The sequence below is a fragment of the Phyllobates terribilis genome, unplaced genomic scaffold (genome assembly GCF_046119375.1).
Source record: "Phyllobates terribilis strain yellow unplaced genomic scaffold, ASM4611937v1 Scaffold_2__4_contigs__length_985480577, whole genome shotgun sequence".
In the NCBI taxonomy this organism is placed as follows: Eukaryota; Metazoa; Chordata; class Amphibia; order Anura; family Dendrobatidae; genus Phyllobates; species Phyllobates terribilis.
Genome location: NW_027362762.1, coordinates 861920184 through 861934278, shown reverse-complemented (window position 1 = coordinate 861934278; position 14095 = coordinate 861920184). Strand labels below are relative to the sequence as shown.

The following is a 14095-nucleotide window of genomic DNA, read 5'->3' as shown; positions in this document are numbered from 1 at the left end:
CAGCTTCACATGCATCATGTTTAATAGCAAAAAAGGAGTGCGAGCAGTGTGAATACTAAGGGCTTCAGTAAATTGTACTGTAGTTCCAGGGGCTGAGGAGTCTCCGGTGCGTGGAGCTCGCCGTCATTTCACCGCAAGTACGCGATTTGCATACTACCAGCCATAATCCAGCTAAATGTATCTTGGCACGTGACTCCATGTATACAAGTCGCATAGTCGTGACCTCATGCCTGACACTTGACTCCTCACATATAGTGACTGCAGGATTGTATCCCAAGGCCGGACAGCGCTTAAGGACACACTGGGAGTTGTAGATTCATGGATACAAGTGTGTATGGGGCTGACCAGAGATTGCAATTGATCGCTGTACTAAACTTGGTGTTGTACTCATGTCCTTATGGTGGGTTTGATACTGTGATGTAGTAATTAGTGTTGAGCGAGTATGTTCTGTTAACCCTTTCGCCGAGTATGCTCGGGCCGAGCTCCGAGTATTTATAGCTGCTTGGTGATATAGTTGAATCGCTCCCGTGTGCATGATTTGCGACTGTTTGACAGTTTTAATACATGGGAGGAATGTCTATTTCTTACACATTCCTCACATGTAATAAAGCTGTCAAACAGTTGCAAATCATGCACACGGGAGCGATTCAACTATATCACCGAGCAGCTGTAAATACTCGGAGCTCGGCCCGAGCATACTCGGACAGAACATACTCGCTCAACACTAGTAGTAATCCTTAATTTGGTTTGCCAGTAGATCATTATGGGGTCAGTGCTCTGTCTTTTGCACACATGGACAACTTACAGACTGAAAATACAGCCGTCTAAACGAGGTCATATATGTCGGCTGGAAAGTTATTCAACTAGCAGATATATCTCCCATTTACAGGAGCACGGACTCTGGTGGTGTTATCTCTAGAGAAGAAAATGATTCAGTCCTAAATCAGACATGCTGGATCCTTATTTCCTTCCTCTGTCGGCCGACATTAGACTGTGTACAGGGGCCTTCACTATTACTTAAAAGGTATGGGCACTTTTAGCCTAACTTACCAGTAGGGAACTCGACCACTAACAGTACCAAGCGCAGCATAAATGCTAAATACGGCCCTAGGGACATGCTAGACCATCACTGCTTGAATGGTGGATGCCATCTGCAGGGACCTTTGATCAGCAGATTAAAGGGGTTGTAGTGCTGTGGCAGGTGCAGGATTCCTGTTTTTACAGGTAGAGCAGCTGGTCTGTATGACTGATACGCCTGGCACTGCTGTTCAGTACTCCAGACTGCAGCTGCATGTGTAAGCAAGGGCATCAAAGTTTATAGGGGCAGCTCTCACTTCTACATTATGAGGCACCATGGACGTGATATCAGTTGTCCATTTTGCGGATATTGTGCACACACATCCTATTCCTATTAATAGGATAGACTCACAATTAGGGATGAGTGGACCCATGGAAGTTCGGGTTCTGGTACCCGACCTTTATTCTGAAGTTCGGTTAGGGTACCTGAACTCTACCCAAACTTGAACTAGGACCCCATTGAAAACCATGGAGACTTGAACTTTTGAGCCCGAAAATTCTCTCTCTCTAAGTTCGGGTTCCCTCATCTCTACTCACAATACTTTGTAAGCAGTTAATGGATAACATAAGTGGCACGTCTACCTCATGCGGAAGTGAGAAGCATTAACCCATTTACGTCTTGAAAAAGACCTTCAACGTGAATGATAATTTACAGAATATCAGGAGTAGTGACAGGCGCTGTGTACTGTGCAGAATATTAAATCTACACTTACACCATTCACATCTTACTGAGCGGCTAGGAATCTGTGATAATATCCGAAGTGACGCAGAGGTGTCCCACTTCTCGGCCTGGATGGTCCCTGGATCCCTCCCCCAATACGCACTGAGCGGACCCTGTCTGTAATGAGAATCTAGCCGCACAGTTCCTGTTTGCAGAAACTTTCCCAAAAATGATCTGTATAACAAATAGTGAATCTCTTCCTCCACATGTTCTGTAACCTCAAAGTAAATTGTGTTGGTTCTGAAAAAGCCTCTGCTTACAATGGACATAAACCAGGCCCCGCTGACAACGCATTACCGGGACACCTCACAGGGGACACTTGGTGCCGGCAGCCATATACGTGTGTGACGGCACTGGCATGCCTTGCTGTACTGTCTACACTTGTACAGATGTGTTTTCTTTTTTTCCTCTTGGCTCGAGATATCCTGAGATGATTAAGTGGTGAAAACAAAAATAACACTTGCGTCACGTCGTCCAAAAGAGGAACCTTGCGCCATTCTTAGACGCCAAGAGAAAAAGTGAGGACGCATCCGTATACCTATAAAGAGCCTGCACTTGTCATTTATATGCAGCGTTTTTATTCTTATAAAGAGTTTGCTATTCTGTGTCTACAGCAGCTTCTCTTGTTTTTTTTTCAGTGGCTGCAGTTTTCTTCTGTTACTGGTTGTTATTCGTATCAATCGACATGCCTTCTAACATACAGTACTGACAAAAAGTTAGGGATATTTGGCTTTTGACCAAAATTGCAGGATGATCCTAAAATGCACTCTAACCGTTTCAGGTGAACTTAAGGTGACCTTCTCTAAACTTTTGCATATGTCCAACTGTTCAATGTTTCAGGACTTTTTTACAACTTGCTGTTCTCTAACAAGGAGCTTAATGGCAAAATTCACAACAGGTGTTTGGTCCATGAATCGCCCAACAAGGTTCGGGGTTCAGTTAGAATTGGTATTAAACAGTCCTCCACGTCATGCTGTTCACATCATGAGACCAAAACGACACCTAACAATTGATCAACAGTATCTCGCCATTGCGAGGCTTCAAGCGGGATACAACAGAGAGACTGGAAGAGTCATAGAAAGGCAGAGAAGTGGACGTCCTTTGGCCACAGCCCACACTGATGACCGCTTCATTGTGAACAATGAAAAGGATAATATATGGCACTCTTACAGTAACTGATTTAGGTGCACAAGAAGGGTATCCAGCCCATATATCATAAAGAGCAAAAAAAACTTGGCACTCTCTTTGAAAATAAGTTCCTTTTATTTGCATTCATATAGAGTTAAACGTTTTTGGTCCTGGTACAGACCTTCATCAGAAAAGCTGATATAATCAAGGTGGAGAAAAGGATACAGGAACTTCCATATGAGAAGTGGGGAGGGATCCAGGCATTGGTCACTGAATCATTACTAGATGGAGTGAGACATCCCAAATTTCAGTCATGGAGATCTCCGGGGGATTCCAGAGTGGTCAGAGGGAAGGGAGAGTAGCGGAATGCTTTAGGTAGGGAATTCCCAGAAAAAAACGCACTTGTGTGTGCGACCTGCATCGATGAGGAGAGCGCTCATTGTGAACAATGCCCTTAAAAACCAGATGATGAATGCAAACTCCAGGCACCTTGTTCATGGGAAAACACATTTAAAAGTTAATTTTAAAGTTGATATTAATCAATAGATCTTGGAGTAATAATCATTTCCACAATTGGGTGTATTTAAATAAAATGTCCCTGTGCTGAGATAATCTTATAAATGTGCCCCTGCTGTGTACTGTGTAATGGCTGTGTCTGACCGTGCAGGAACATGGTCTGATCATACCACATCTCCTGGGCAGAGAAGGAAGGAAAAGAGAGTAAAGAGACATTACAGTACGGGATCACAGCTGATTCTTTTTGTCAGAAAAAGCATTTCACTGCCTGTTTTTTTTTTTTTTTTTTTTCCACCTCTAAAGAAATATTTGGAATCCCCTGCTGTAATGTCTGTATACTCTTTTGCTTCCCCCCTGCCCAGGAGATGTGGTATGATCAGACCGTGGTCCTGTACAGTCAGACACAGCCATTACACAGTACACAGCAGGGGCACATTTATAAGATTATCTCAGCACAGGAACATTTTTTTCAACACATCCAATTGTAGAAGTTATTATTATTCTAAGATCTATTGATTAAAATGAAGTTTGTAGGAAAACCCCTTTAATGGAGGTGAGAGGCCCCCAAGTGTCCCATCAGACCATTCAAATTCGTTTACATCAGCGTGGTCTGCGTGCTAGATGATCTGCAAGGGTACCTGACCACACCACCAGGCACAGGCGTCATCTACGTTGGGCGAGGGACCAGTAGGCCTCAGTGCTGTTCACAGATTAAAGTCGATTCATGCGGAGCAGAAATGATGGCTGCCAACAATGCTGGAGACGTCAAGGAGAGCGCTAAGCATCACCACTCATGTCACCAGATGAGCCTTTGGTGGTGGTGGTGGTGTTACAGTGTGGGCAGGTGTCTAGTCAATACAGAACTTCCCTACACTTTGTGAAGGGTGCAGTGACAAGCCCCTACTACTGGAATAACATCATTAATCCAGTCATTGTGCCTCTGAACAACACAGGCCTAATTTCATTTTCATGGATGACCCATGCTTCAGCTCATCGAGGTCACATCATTAGGGAACGGCTGCTTGAGACTGGGGAACCTCACATGGAGTGGCCTGCACTTTCTCCAGACCTGAATGCCATAGAAAACCTATGAGATAAGCGGAGTTGTTGTGTAGAGGCTTATAACTCTGTACCCCAGAACCTCAATAACCTGTGGGCCGCCCTTTAAGAAGAGTGGGATGCCCTGCCTCAGCAGACAATAACTCCACTTGTGAACAGCAGTAGACGTCCTGGTCAAGCTGTAATTGATGCTCAAGGCCACATGACAAGTTACTGAGAAACTAACATTTTCTTTTTGGGGGGTGGAAGGAATGTACCCACCACTGTTGTTGGCTTTTGTTTCAATAATTGAGATGAGGAAATCACCATTGCATGCTTCTACTTAAATGCCCTACTTTCATGATAAAATATCATTGTAGCGTGAACTTTTTACGTTTTCCATAAATTTTGCCTGAAAGCAAACTTTTTGTGAGTAGTGCATTAGGTGAGCTCTACTGCTACAGAACATTTCAAGGTTCCTTACATCACATTGCTGTATAATGTCTGCATTGTGAAGTCTGATGACAGATCCACTTTAACAGCAAACTGTATACTTTACTAAATACTAGACCTGATGAGGCTGGAATACTTACTTTGAAAATCTACATTAGAATTACTATATATTTATTTACGAATGTTTATCTCATTCTCCGCTTGCCTCGCCTGATTGGCAGCTCCTTCATGTCGATCAAGCTGCCGAAATCTCAGACTGCTCAGTACAAGCTGCAGCTGTCAGTCAGGAGGGACTGGAAATTGAATAAACTCAGACTCGTGAGTTATTTCATTCTATAATAGGACTTAAAATGCTCATCTTAATTACGGGATTATACAGCCATTCTGAAATGGATTTTCAAAGTAAATACCATGTCTGAGATCTATTTAATAACATATGCAACTTGTATTGTGAAATCTGGAGATAAATATCCATTTTCACCACACTTCATCAAAGGGCTCTTTCACATGTCCGGATATTTTCGGTACTGGAAAAAACAGTACCGGAGATATCCGTGTCCATATGGCACATCAGTATCACACGTCCCGGCACCTGGGAATCTGTGGTACAGTTAGCGCTGTTCCCAAACGTCGGGTGCTAGACGCTGCCCTCATCATTGTTTCCTGCCAGCGCTGCGATCAGCACCAGCAGGGGACAATGTTGAGAGTGGTATTCTGCTCACACTGTCTCCAAAACTTGTAAAAAATAAGAATAAATTAAAAAAATCCCTATACTCACCTGTCCAAAGATGAAAGAAGTGTCTCATGGTGTAATGCATCTGACCACACATGCTGAGGAGCAGAGCAGAATGACTCGCAACAGTGAGCGGGCCCCTGACCTGTGCTGAGCTCACTGAGCTGTGTCCTGTCACTCAGTGAGCTCAGCGCAGTTCAGGGACCCACTCGCTGCAGCTTGTAATTCTGCTCTGATTTTCAGCGCCTCAAGCCACCGCAGACGCTGATGTAGAATTGTTGGTCAGATGGATTACAGCATGGGACAGTACATCGGACAGGTGAGTAGTATTATGCTTGTTTTTTATTTTATTTTTTTACAAGGAACAATGACTTTAGAGAATTAGGAGTAAAGGTGAGTATAATGTTTTTCATTTTATTCTTACTTACTGGACACAGCAAGGGCAGAATACAACTCTCAACATTGTCCCCTGCTCAAGCTTATCACAGTGCCGGTAGGGGGCAATGACGACAGATGCCTGCAGCACCAGGTGCTTGGGAACAGCGCAAACTGTACCGCTGATTCCCAGGCGCCAGTATGTGTCTCACGCATGACACGGATGTCATCAGTGTGAACGTATGTGGGACATTTTGCGGCCTATGCTGCGGGTAAAAAAACAGACGACATGTCAGCGTGTTTTGCCTACGGCCGCACGGGCCGTGAAAACACACTGACATGTATACAGGCCCATTCATTTGAATATGTATTCATGTGGGTCTCTAGTATGTGTGGAAATGGACACCACACGTACTGTAGATACTGACGTGTGAAAGAGGCGTAATGAAGAGCAACAGATCAGTAGAGAAACATTGAGCCAACTCAAAAATGTATAAAATGTATGCCATTTGATTGCAATATATAGAATTTTTTTTTTTTACAAGTGTATTAAAGGGTATTTATTAAGTTGTCACCTATGTGAGGGATAGGTGGTAAATTATAGGATGGAGAGGGGGAACTGACAGCTGAGACCCACATAGATCGCTAGAAAAAGGCACTTTTATCTGTTATAATGAAGCACCAGGCTGGACGCTCGACCACTGCTCCATTCTTTCTCTTTGTGGCTGACGAAAAAAGCAGAGCATAGCACTTGGCAGTCCCATACAAAATGAATGAAGTGGTGATCTCCGCACTGCTGCTAAATGGGATAAAAGTGCCCTTCTGGTGTTCAGTGAAGGTCCCAGCTGTCAGACCTCCAGGGATCTATAAGTTATCACCTGTCTTAGGTATAAGTGATTTCACTGGACAATCCCTTTAAAAAAGCATAGTCAACTGCACTTTTCAATAGAGTTGATGCAAAAGTGTGGAAGGACTTTTAGGTTGTCCACTACTTTTACACTGATGACCTATCCGTAGGATAGGTCATCAATGTTTGATCGGCTGGGGTCTGACACCCAGCACCCCCGCAGATCAGCTCTTATCGGACGGCCTCATGTACTCGCTTGTGGAGCTGCTCCGTCTACTTATAGTGGCTGCTGCAGGGTACTGCACATCCGCCTCCTATTGATTTGAATAGGAGGCGAATGTGCAGTACCCTGCGGCAAACACTACAAGTAGACGGAGCAGCTCCACAAGCGAGTACATGAGGCCGTCCGATAAGGGCTGATCAGATATTGATAACTTATCCTAAGAATAGGTCATCAATGTAAAAGTAGTGAACAACCTCGCATATGTCTGGCTAATGAAAGTCTATGGGAACTTGGATATATACTGTGCGTCTAGAGAAATATATTTTTTATGATGTGGAGCCCCCTTTTAATACATGGTGTGTGATTCTTTTCGCTCATTGTTAGGGGTCGTCCTTTATTCAAGAGAGAAGCAAAACGACATTTTGTAAATCTTTTATTAACTAACGTTATCATTACTATTTTTGCTCCATTTCTAGCATCATAATAATATACAGACAAGGCAACAGTACAGACACAAAATAAAAATATACAAGGCATATTTTTTCCATCCTTGGGCTTCATAAATACAATATTGATGTAACAAAAAAAATTCTCTAACCAAAAAAGAGATCTGGGAAACCATTATATTTTCTTTCTGCTGCCAATAACAGTGTGAAATGTGGAGTGCAGGGGGGGTTCTTGTACTGTATTGTCCCCAAGTAAAATGAACAAGTTTATTGTGCAGTTTTCCATGGATGGTCTGGCGGGTTACATCAAATTATACTGGATACCAAGATGGCTACTTAGAGGGGGACAAATGGTTGTACAGAACAGATACAAGTATTTTTACATAATTCTGAAAAACAAACAAAACAAAGATCGGACACCAACAAGATTTTCAGTAAGTCATGGAAGATACAAATAGCGGCTTTTCCCTTAAAGGGGTTGTCTGGCCCTAAGCTGCAAGTCTGCAGTTACTCTATGTGACTTGTGAATCCTCACATCGCACGCACCGCACGCTGTGAAGAATCTCTGGCATCTAAAGCAGGCTGTCATGTGACCGCAAGTATGTGATTTGCATACTTCCGGCCACATTCTGACTAGACATGTTCGGCTTCACTCAATACACTTGGATTGTGCGAGGCTGCGAAAGTCTAGTCGGCACGTGACTGCATGAATGCAAATTGCATACTTGCGGCCACGTGCTCGTCGCTCCCAAAGCCAGAAAATCCTCACAGCATACATAGTGTGACTGCAGACTTGTACCCAAAGGCCGGACAACCCCTTTAAATAAAGGTTTCCCAACCCACAGTCTGTGAAGTTCTGGAACCGGATTAGAGATTCACTAGACCTGTCACTGCTACAAGGAATGGAAAACTAGTCCATGGATGCTCAGTGTAAAGGCAGAAGACGCAGGTAACAAATCTGTCCTAAAAACAAGGGAAGGGCGGCCAAGAACCATGGAAAGCATTCATTCCCTATGGTGTTGCCGAGCACTGAGCTCAACTTTTTCCAGCAGCCCCATGAAGAATGAAAGGAGCAGCAGTCAGACGTCCAACCTGCTGCACTATTTGCACATCCCCTTTAAGCTTGGCCCTTAAACGCATGTACAGTATATATGGAAATGTGTCTAAACCATGGATGGTTTAGAAGTCGCTTTTGGAACCAGTGCAGAACTTTGCAGCGAGTCCGCACCTGTTATCCTGCGGGGTTATTATGGACTCATGGTAGAGCTGTAGGTTTCCTTTCCTGTATTTCTCTAATGGGGGCCACTCCAGTTTTTGGCAGTAAATATAGGTAAGGTTACTGGGTATAAGTCATCTGTAGTATGTCACATGTGAACGTATGAGGACATATCACTTTTCATTCACATAATGCGGCAGAGCAGAGCATTGTCCACAGGTTCTATCCCTAGAGTTTATCTACCAGCTGCTCTTCAATATGTTTCATATTTAGTAAATCTGGCAATTGTTAAAGTAATGTATTCGCTTCCCTGAATGGTCTGCCATGGAACTACAAGAAGGGACCATCCTGGGATTTGACACTTGCCCTAACTCACAAGGGCTGTGGGTAAAACTTGAAAGGTTCAAGCTTAGATTTAAAGGGAATCTGTCATCAGGTTTTTGCCATGTAATCTGAGGGCAGCATGATGTAGAGACAGAGACCCCGATTCCAGTGATGTGTCACTCACAGGGCTGCTTTCTGCAGTTTTGATAAAATCCCTATTTTCTCTGCTGCAGATCTGACATTTCTCAGAATGCTGAGCTCTGTATAACTCCGCCCACACCACTGATTGGCAGCTTTGAGCCTATGCACAGTGTACACAGAAATCTGCCAATCAGTGGAGGGGTTGGGGTTATACAGAGCAGGAGTACTACATGGGAGTAGACAACCAGTCCTCATCTGCTGATAATAGTGACTTTTTTTAAAAAATTTTATTGGAACAGCAACATACAACCCAGTGAGTGACATAGCTGGAATTGGGGTCTCTGCCCCTACATCATGCTGCTCTCAGATGAAATAGCAAAAACCTGCTGACAGATTCTCTTTAAGGTACATCTCAACACTGCAAATCCAGGAATGTCCATATCTGAGCACACTGATTCCAGTTTACATGCAGAGAGATCTTATAATGTGAATAGGTGTTCTGCACAGACATCGAGCCAGCAAGGGATGCTGAGCAATATGAGCTCAGAAGTTTATAGAAATCTAAATCAAAGTAATTTTCTCAACTTTTTACGCAGACTAATTCAATCTGTAAAAAGATGGATGAGAGGAGAGTAAATATATCTGACCCTCCACATACAAGGCACTGACACTACAACTTCCAGCAGTGAACTCAACACTACCCACAGTTCCGTCCAAAATCTCCAGCTGGAACGGATGATGAATTTACCAGAATCCACAAAGCGTTAGTACCAGTAACAGGACAGCGCAGTTCTGCCAGATGACCCACAATTGTTTGCAGTTCATCATGTTCTCAAGACGACATTAACATTTACGAAGGTCATTAACATAAAAACAGACTTCTAAAACTGCACTGCACCACGGGAGAATGGAAACTCACTGAGTAAAGAAAGTGATCAAAGCACAGAATCACGGCTTATCTGAGGAAGCACTACTAAACCAAGATGTACTCGGCTGTACCGGGGTGTGACGGCAAATCCAAGCACTCCTCTGATATACACAGTTATATGACATTTAAAGGGACAGAGAGGATCCAAGCAGCATTTGATATTCCCTTCATTGATACTGTTCTTATTCAAAAGTAAAACAAAAAAAGTGTCAAATTAATTTTTTCCCCTCCTCTCCCGTCAGCACTGGTGCTCATCATTCAGAAAGTTTGTGACATAGGGGAAGATTAGGGTTGGTACACTGTCTCGTCTCCAACACAAACCAGGCAGGAGATGCCCAATCTGTCTCCGCTAAGCAGCAGAATATGGGACCAGGAAAGCCGGACCAGTTCTCTGCAATAGATTTCAAGCAAGGCTGTGTAGGTCAGGGCCGTGCAAGATCTTACAGAGTTTCATATGTTTTCTACAGTCATTTAGCATTACTTCAATGTGTTAAACAGGAATCTGTCAGCAGTTTGTTTGCTATGTAATCTGAGAGCAGCACGGTGTAGGGACAGAGACCCTAATTACAACGATGTGTCACTTAGTAGGTTGTGTTTTGCTTTTGCAATACAATCAGTGTTTTATCAGCAGGAGATTATCACTACATGACAATTGGCCTCGTGCCTACTAGTCCAACCACCTCACCAGCACTGACTAGCAGCTCTCTGTCACTATGCAATGCACACAGAAAGCTGTGGTGTGAGCAGGTTATATACAGCTCAAGAACTGAGCTCTGCTACATCCGCAGCAGAGAAAACTGTGACTATCACAACTGCTGAACCCAGTAAGCTAAGTGACACATCATTAAAATCAGGGTCTATGTCCCTTCATTATGCTGCTGTCGGATAACATAGCAAAAACCTGCTGACCGATTCCCTTTAATACTGTGAAAATGGAATGAAAATGATGGAAGTCAAGTTTTATAGCTTCAACCAGATAAAATCACTGCAGCCTTAAAAATCAGATCCAATTCCATCCTGTGACGGATGACGAGATTTTCCCAAACGTTTTATTTTTTAACGTCCGCATTACTGAAAACCCTGACACAATCACGGGAGTGATGACCCGTACCAGCCAGCAGATCAAGTTATTAGACCTGTGATTGGGGAGAAATTACACCGGTGCAAAATCTGCCTTAAAGTGATATATAAAGGCCACATCCCTGGCTGTGGAGTCCTTATATTACATGGTGATATACGTCAACTAAATACCATCCACAAACTAGTCGATCTGGGGACTGGAGCGCCAGCGTGAGCAGGCGAGTAATTCATCTTATGTATGATAAATCCATGAAAAGGAGGAAACACATGAACCTCATGAATATTGAGGCTCAGGTTATTGTCAGCTGCAAACCTGTAAAAAGTAGTCACCCTCAAATACTAAATACTCCCCCACCCCCTCTATGAAAAGAAAAAAAACACAACGCATTTACTGAAATTTACCGAATATTAAAATGACCAAACCAATATTAAATGAACCCATATTCTAGAAACCAAACAACAAACATGATTAGTTATCCGCTATCCCAAGGAGGAATAGTCTGTGGACAGATGAGGTCCTAGGAGAAACATTATGACGATCCATCATTGTTTTTAACTTTTTTTTTTCTTAAATTAAAAATTTGGGTTTTATATTTTTAGGTTTGTGCAAAATTCAGTATGGCTTTTGCACCAACTTGAAGCTAGTTTTTTCAGTACTTGTGATCTTGTAGATTTGCTCGACAATGTGAGTGTAGTTTGTATTATTCAAATCGTTTTGACTAATTAAATATTTGTGACTTCTCAAAATATTGCAAAATTTTTGCGCAGTTGTATTCTTGTACCCTATTGGGAGTACAAAACCTGCCTTTTTTTGTGCAGTTAAAGACTAACATGCAACATTTTACTTAAAAAAGCAACAAATAAAGCAAAAAAAAAAAACTCAATAAAAACAAAACCATCTTTGCATTTGGGCCAAATATGGTACATCAAAAGACAGACAAAAAAGTCAGCAAGCAGATGATGAATGGGGTAGAAGCAGCCGGCCAAATCTGTGAACCCTGCACTCCTACATATGCAGCTGACAGATCACGGCCCGCATTGTCTACTGTCCTGTCCAAAGCCATCGATCGTGAGAAAAAGTTTCTCTTGGAAAAAATAAAATAAAACAATAATACCCTCATTTCGCTCTGGTTAAGGGTTTTCTAAATAGAAAACCACATCTGAGAATGATGCAGTCATATGTGTGATGTTCTTCACTTCATTACAATGGATGGAGGAGAACCAAGGTCTCATTGTATTGTACCCTACCTCGCCTTTTCTTTCTTGTTTCTTTAAATATTTTTTTTCTGCTTTTATTATTTTAACCTTTGATACAAATAAATAGGAACAAAAAAAGGAAACTCAAAAATAGAAGCAATGTACTGCACAATAAGCTGCCATGGATTATCACGTGCATGTGTGTGAATGGAGGAGAGCAGGAGCTGAGGACACGGCCGGTGCATCCCCCCCGCTGCAGAATACACAGGGTGTCCAGGATTAGAAAAACTGACAACAAAAAAAAACAGCACCATACCTGTCCAGAGGTTGTGTGTGGTATTGCAGGTCAGCCCTTTTTACTTTATTAGAGCGGAGCTGCAATACCAGACGCATCCCATGGATCCGTAGTGATGTTTCCAAAAAAAAAAAAAATCTAAGCTAGACCCAACCTTTCATTTCCAATTTGTTAGCGTAAGAAACATGTTGGCCATCTGTTCGTAGAACTTAATTTTCCCAATTAAGTTAAACCTAATTTCCAAGGGGACTGTGCGTGTGTTTGGCGTCAGCGCGGGGCATCTGACTTCTCAGAATTTAAGGAACATAATTCAGGGCAGATGCGCCACCTCGCCGGTTGTTGTACAGTTCGGGTACCGCTCATGCCCGCGCGGAGTAACAGAAACGTACCACCTTTTGAAAGCAACGAAAATCACAAGTGACAAATCCACCAGGAAAAGAAAATTAAAAAGGACCAAAAAGCACTTTTCATCCACAATAGAAGACAAATGTTAGAAGAAAACTTCATGGCAACGGTTTAGAATTAAAAACGTTAGGACGGAGAGTCCGCTCATATTCTGCCAAGTCTATGAAGGAAAATATCGCAGAACTGAGCGGAGTATCCCAATGTTCATCAACCTCCACTCTCCGTGTGCGGGGGGCAATTGTCAAACAATCTGTTTCATGTTTGGCCCCTGTGGTCCCCGAGGGGAGGAAGGATACAGTGCAGTTTGCAGTCTCCAGCACAAGTTGTTGAGAATATGGCAGGTTAAAAGACCCTTTAATTCAGCAGAGGTGTAAAGATTTTTCCCAAACAGTTCACTCACATCAAGGAATGTGGATAACAAGAAAGCGTTCTCCAAACCTCTGCTCCCCTGGGGTCACTTGCTCCTACATAAAATAATGCCTGAAAACCAATATACAAAATACAGCTCGTTACAAGGGGAGCACAGTGCCAGCTCATTTTCTAGTTTTGTTTCCACTTTCCTGTACAAAAGGATTCAAGAAATGCACAGGAGCAAGCTGGGGGCTGCTCTGGGTTGTGGGATCATTCTCTGAATGTCTTTTGCCAAATGTACAGAGAGAAGAAGAGCTGCCTGGTCTTCTGGTTGTCGGCTCACACGTCTGTTGAGTAGTACAGAGTGTTCCTCTTCAGCTCCGAGAAACTGATCGGGGGGTGCTGCAGGTAATAAAGGAGGACCTGGACCTGAAGAAGAAAGACAAAGAGCATCCAGTAAGTTTGTAAATACATTACAATATCTCCTCCAGAGCTGAATTCACACTTCTGCAGTCTTGGTTGAAATCTCCCAGCAGAGATTTAGTTAAAGGTAACCTCACCACTGCATTACACAGGATCTCAGCTGTTTGAGTTGGTTCAT

General features: G+C 43.0%; 1 protein-coding gene across 6 annotated transcripts in view; it reads right to left on the bottom strand.

Moving 5' to 3' along the window:
• Positions 1–7527: 7527 nt before the first annotated feature.
• Positions 7528–14095, bottom strand: part of ABR (ABR activator of RhoGEF and GTPase) — a 424780-nt gene continuing 418212 nt past the window's right edge. For all 6 annotated transcript variants that reach the window (XM_073667980.1, XM_073667981.1, XM_073667985.1 and 3 more), the window contains one exon: positions 7528–13923. In XM_073667980.1, coding sequence (XP_073524081.1) covers positions 13834–13923 — 90 coding nt within the window. In that variant the 3' untranslated portion in view covers positions 7528–13833. The remainder of the gene's footprint in view (positions 13924–14095) is intronic.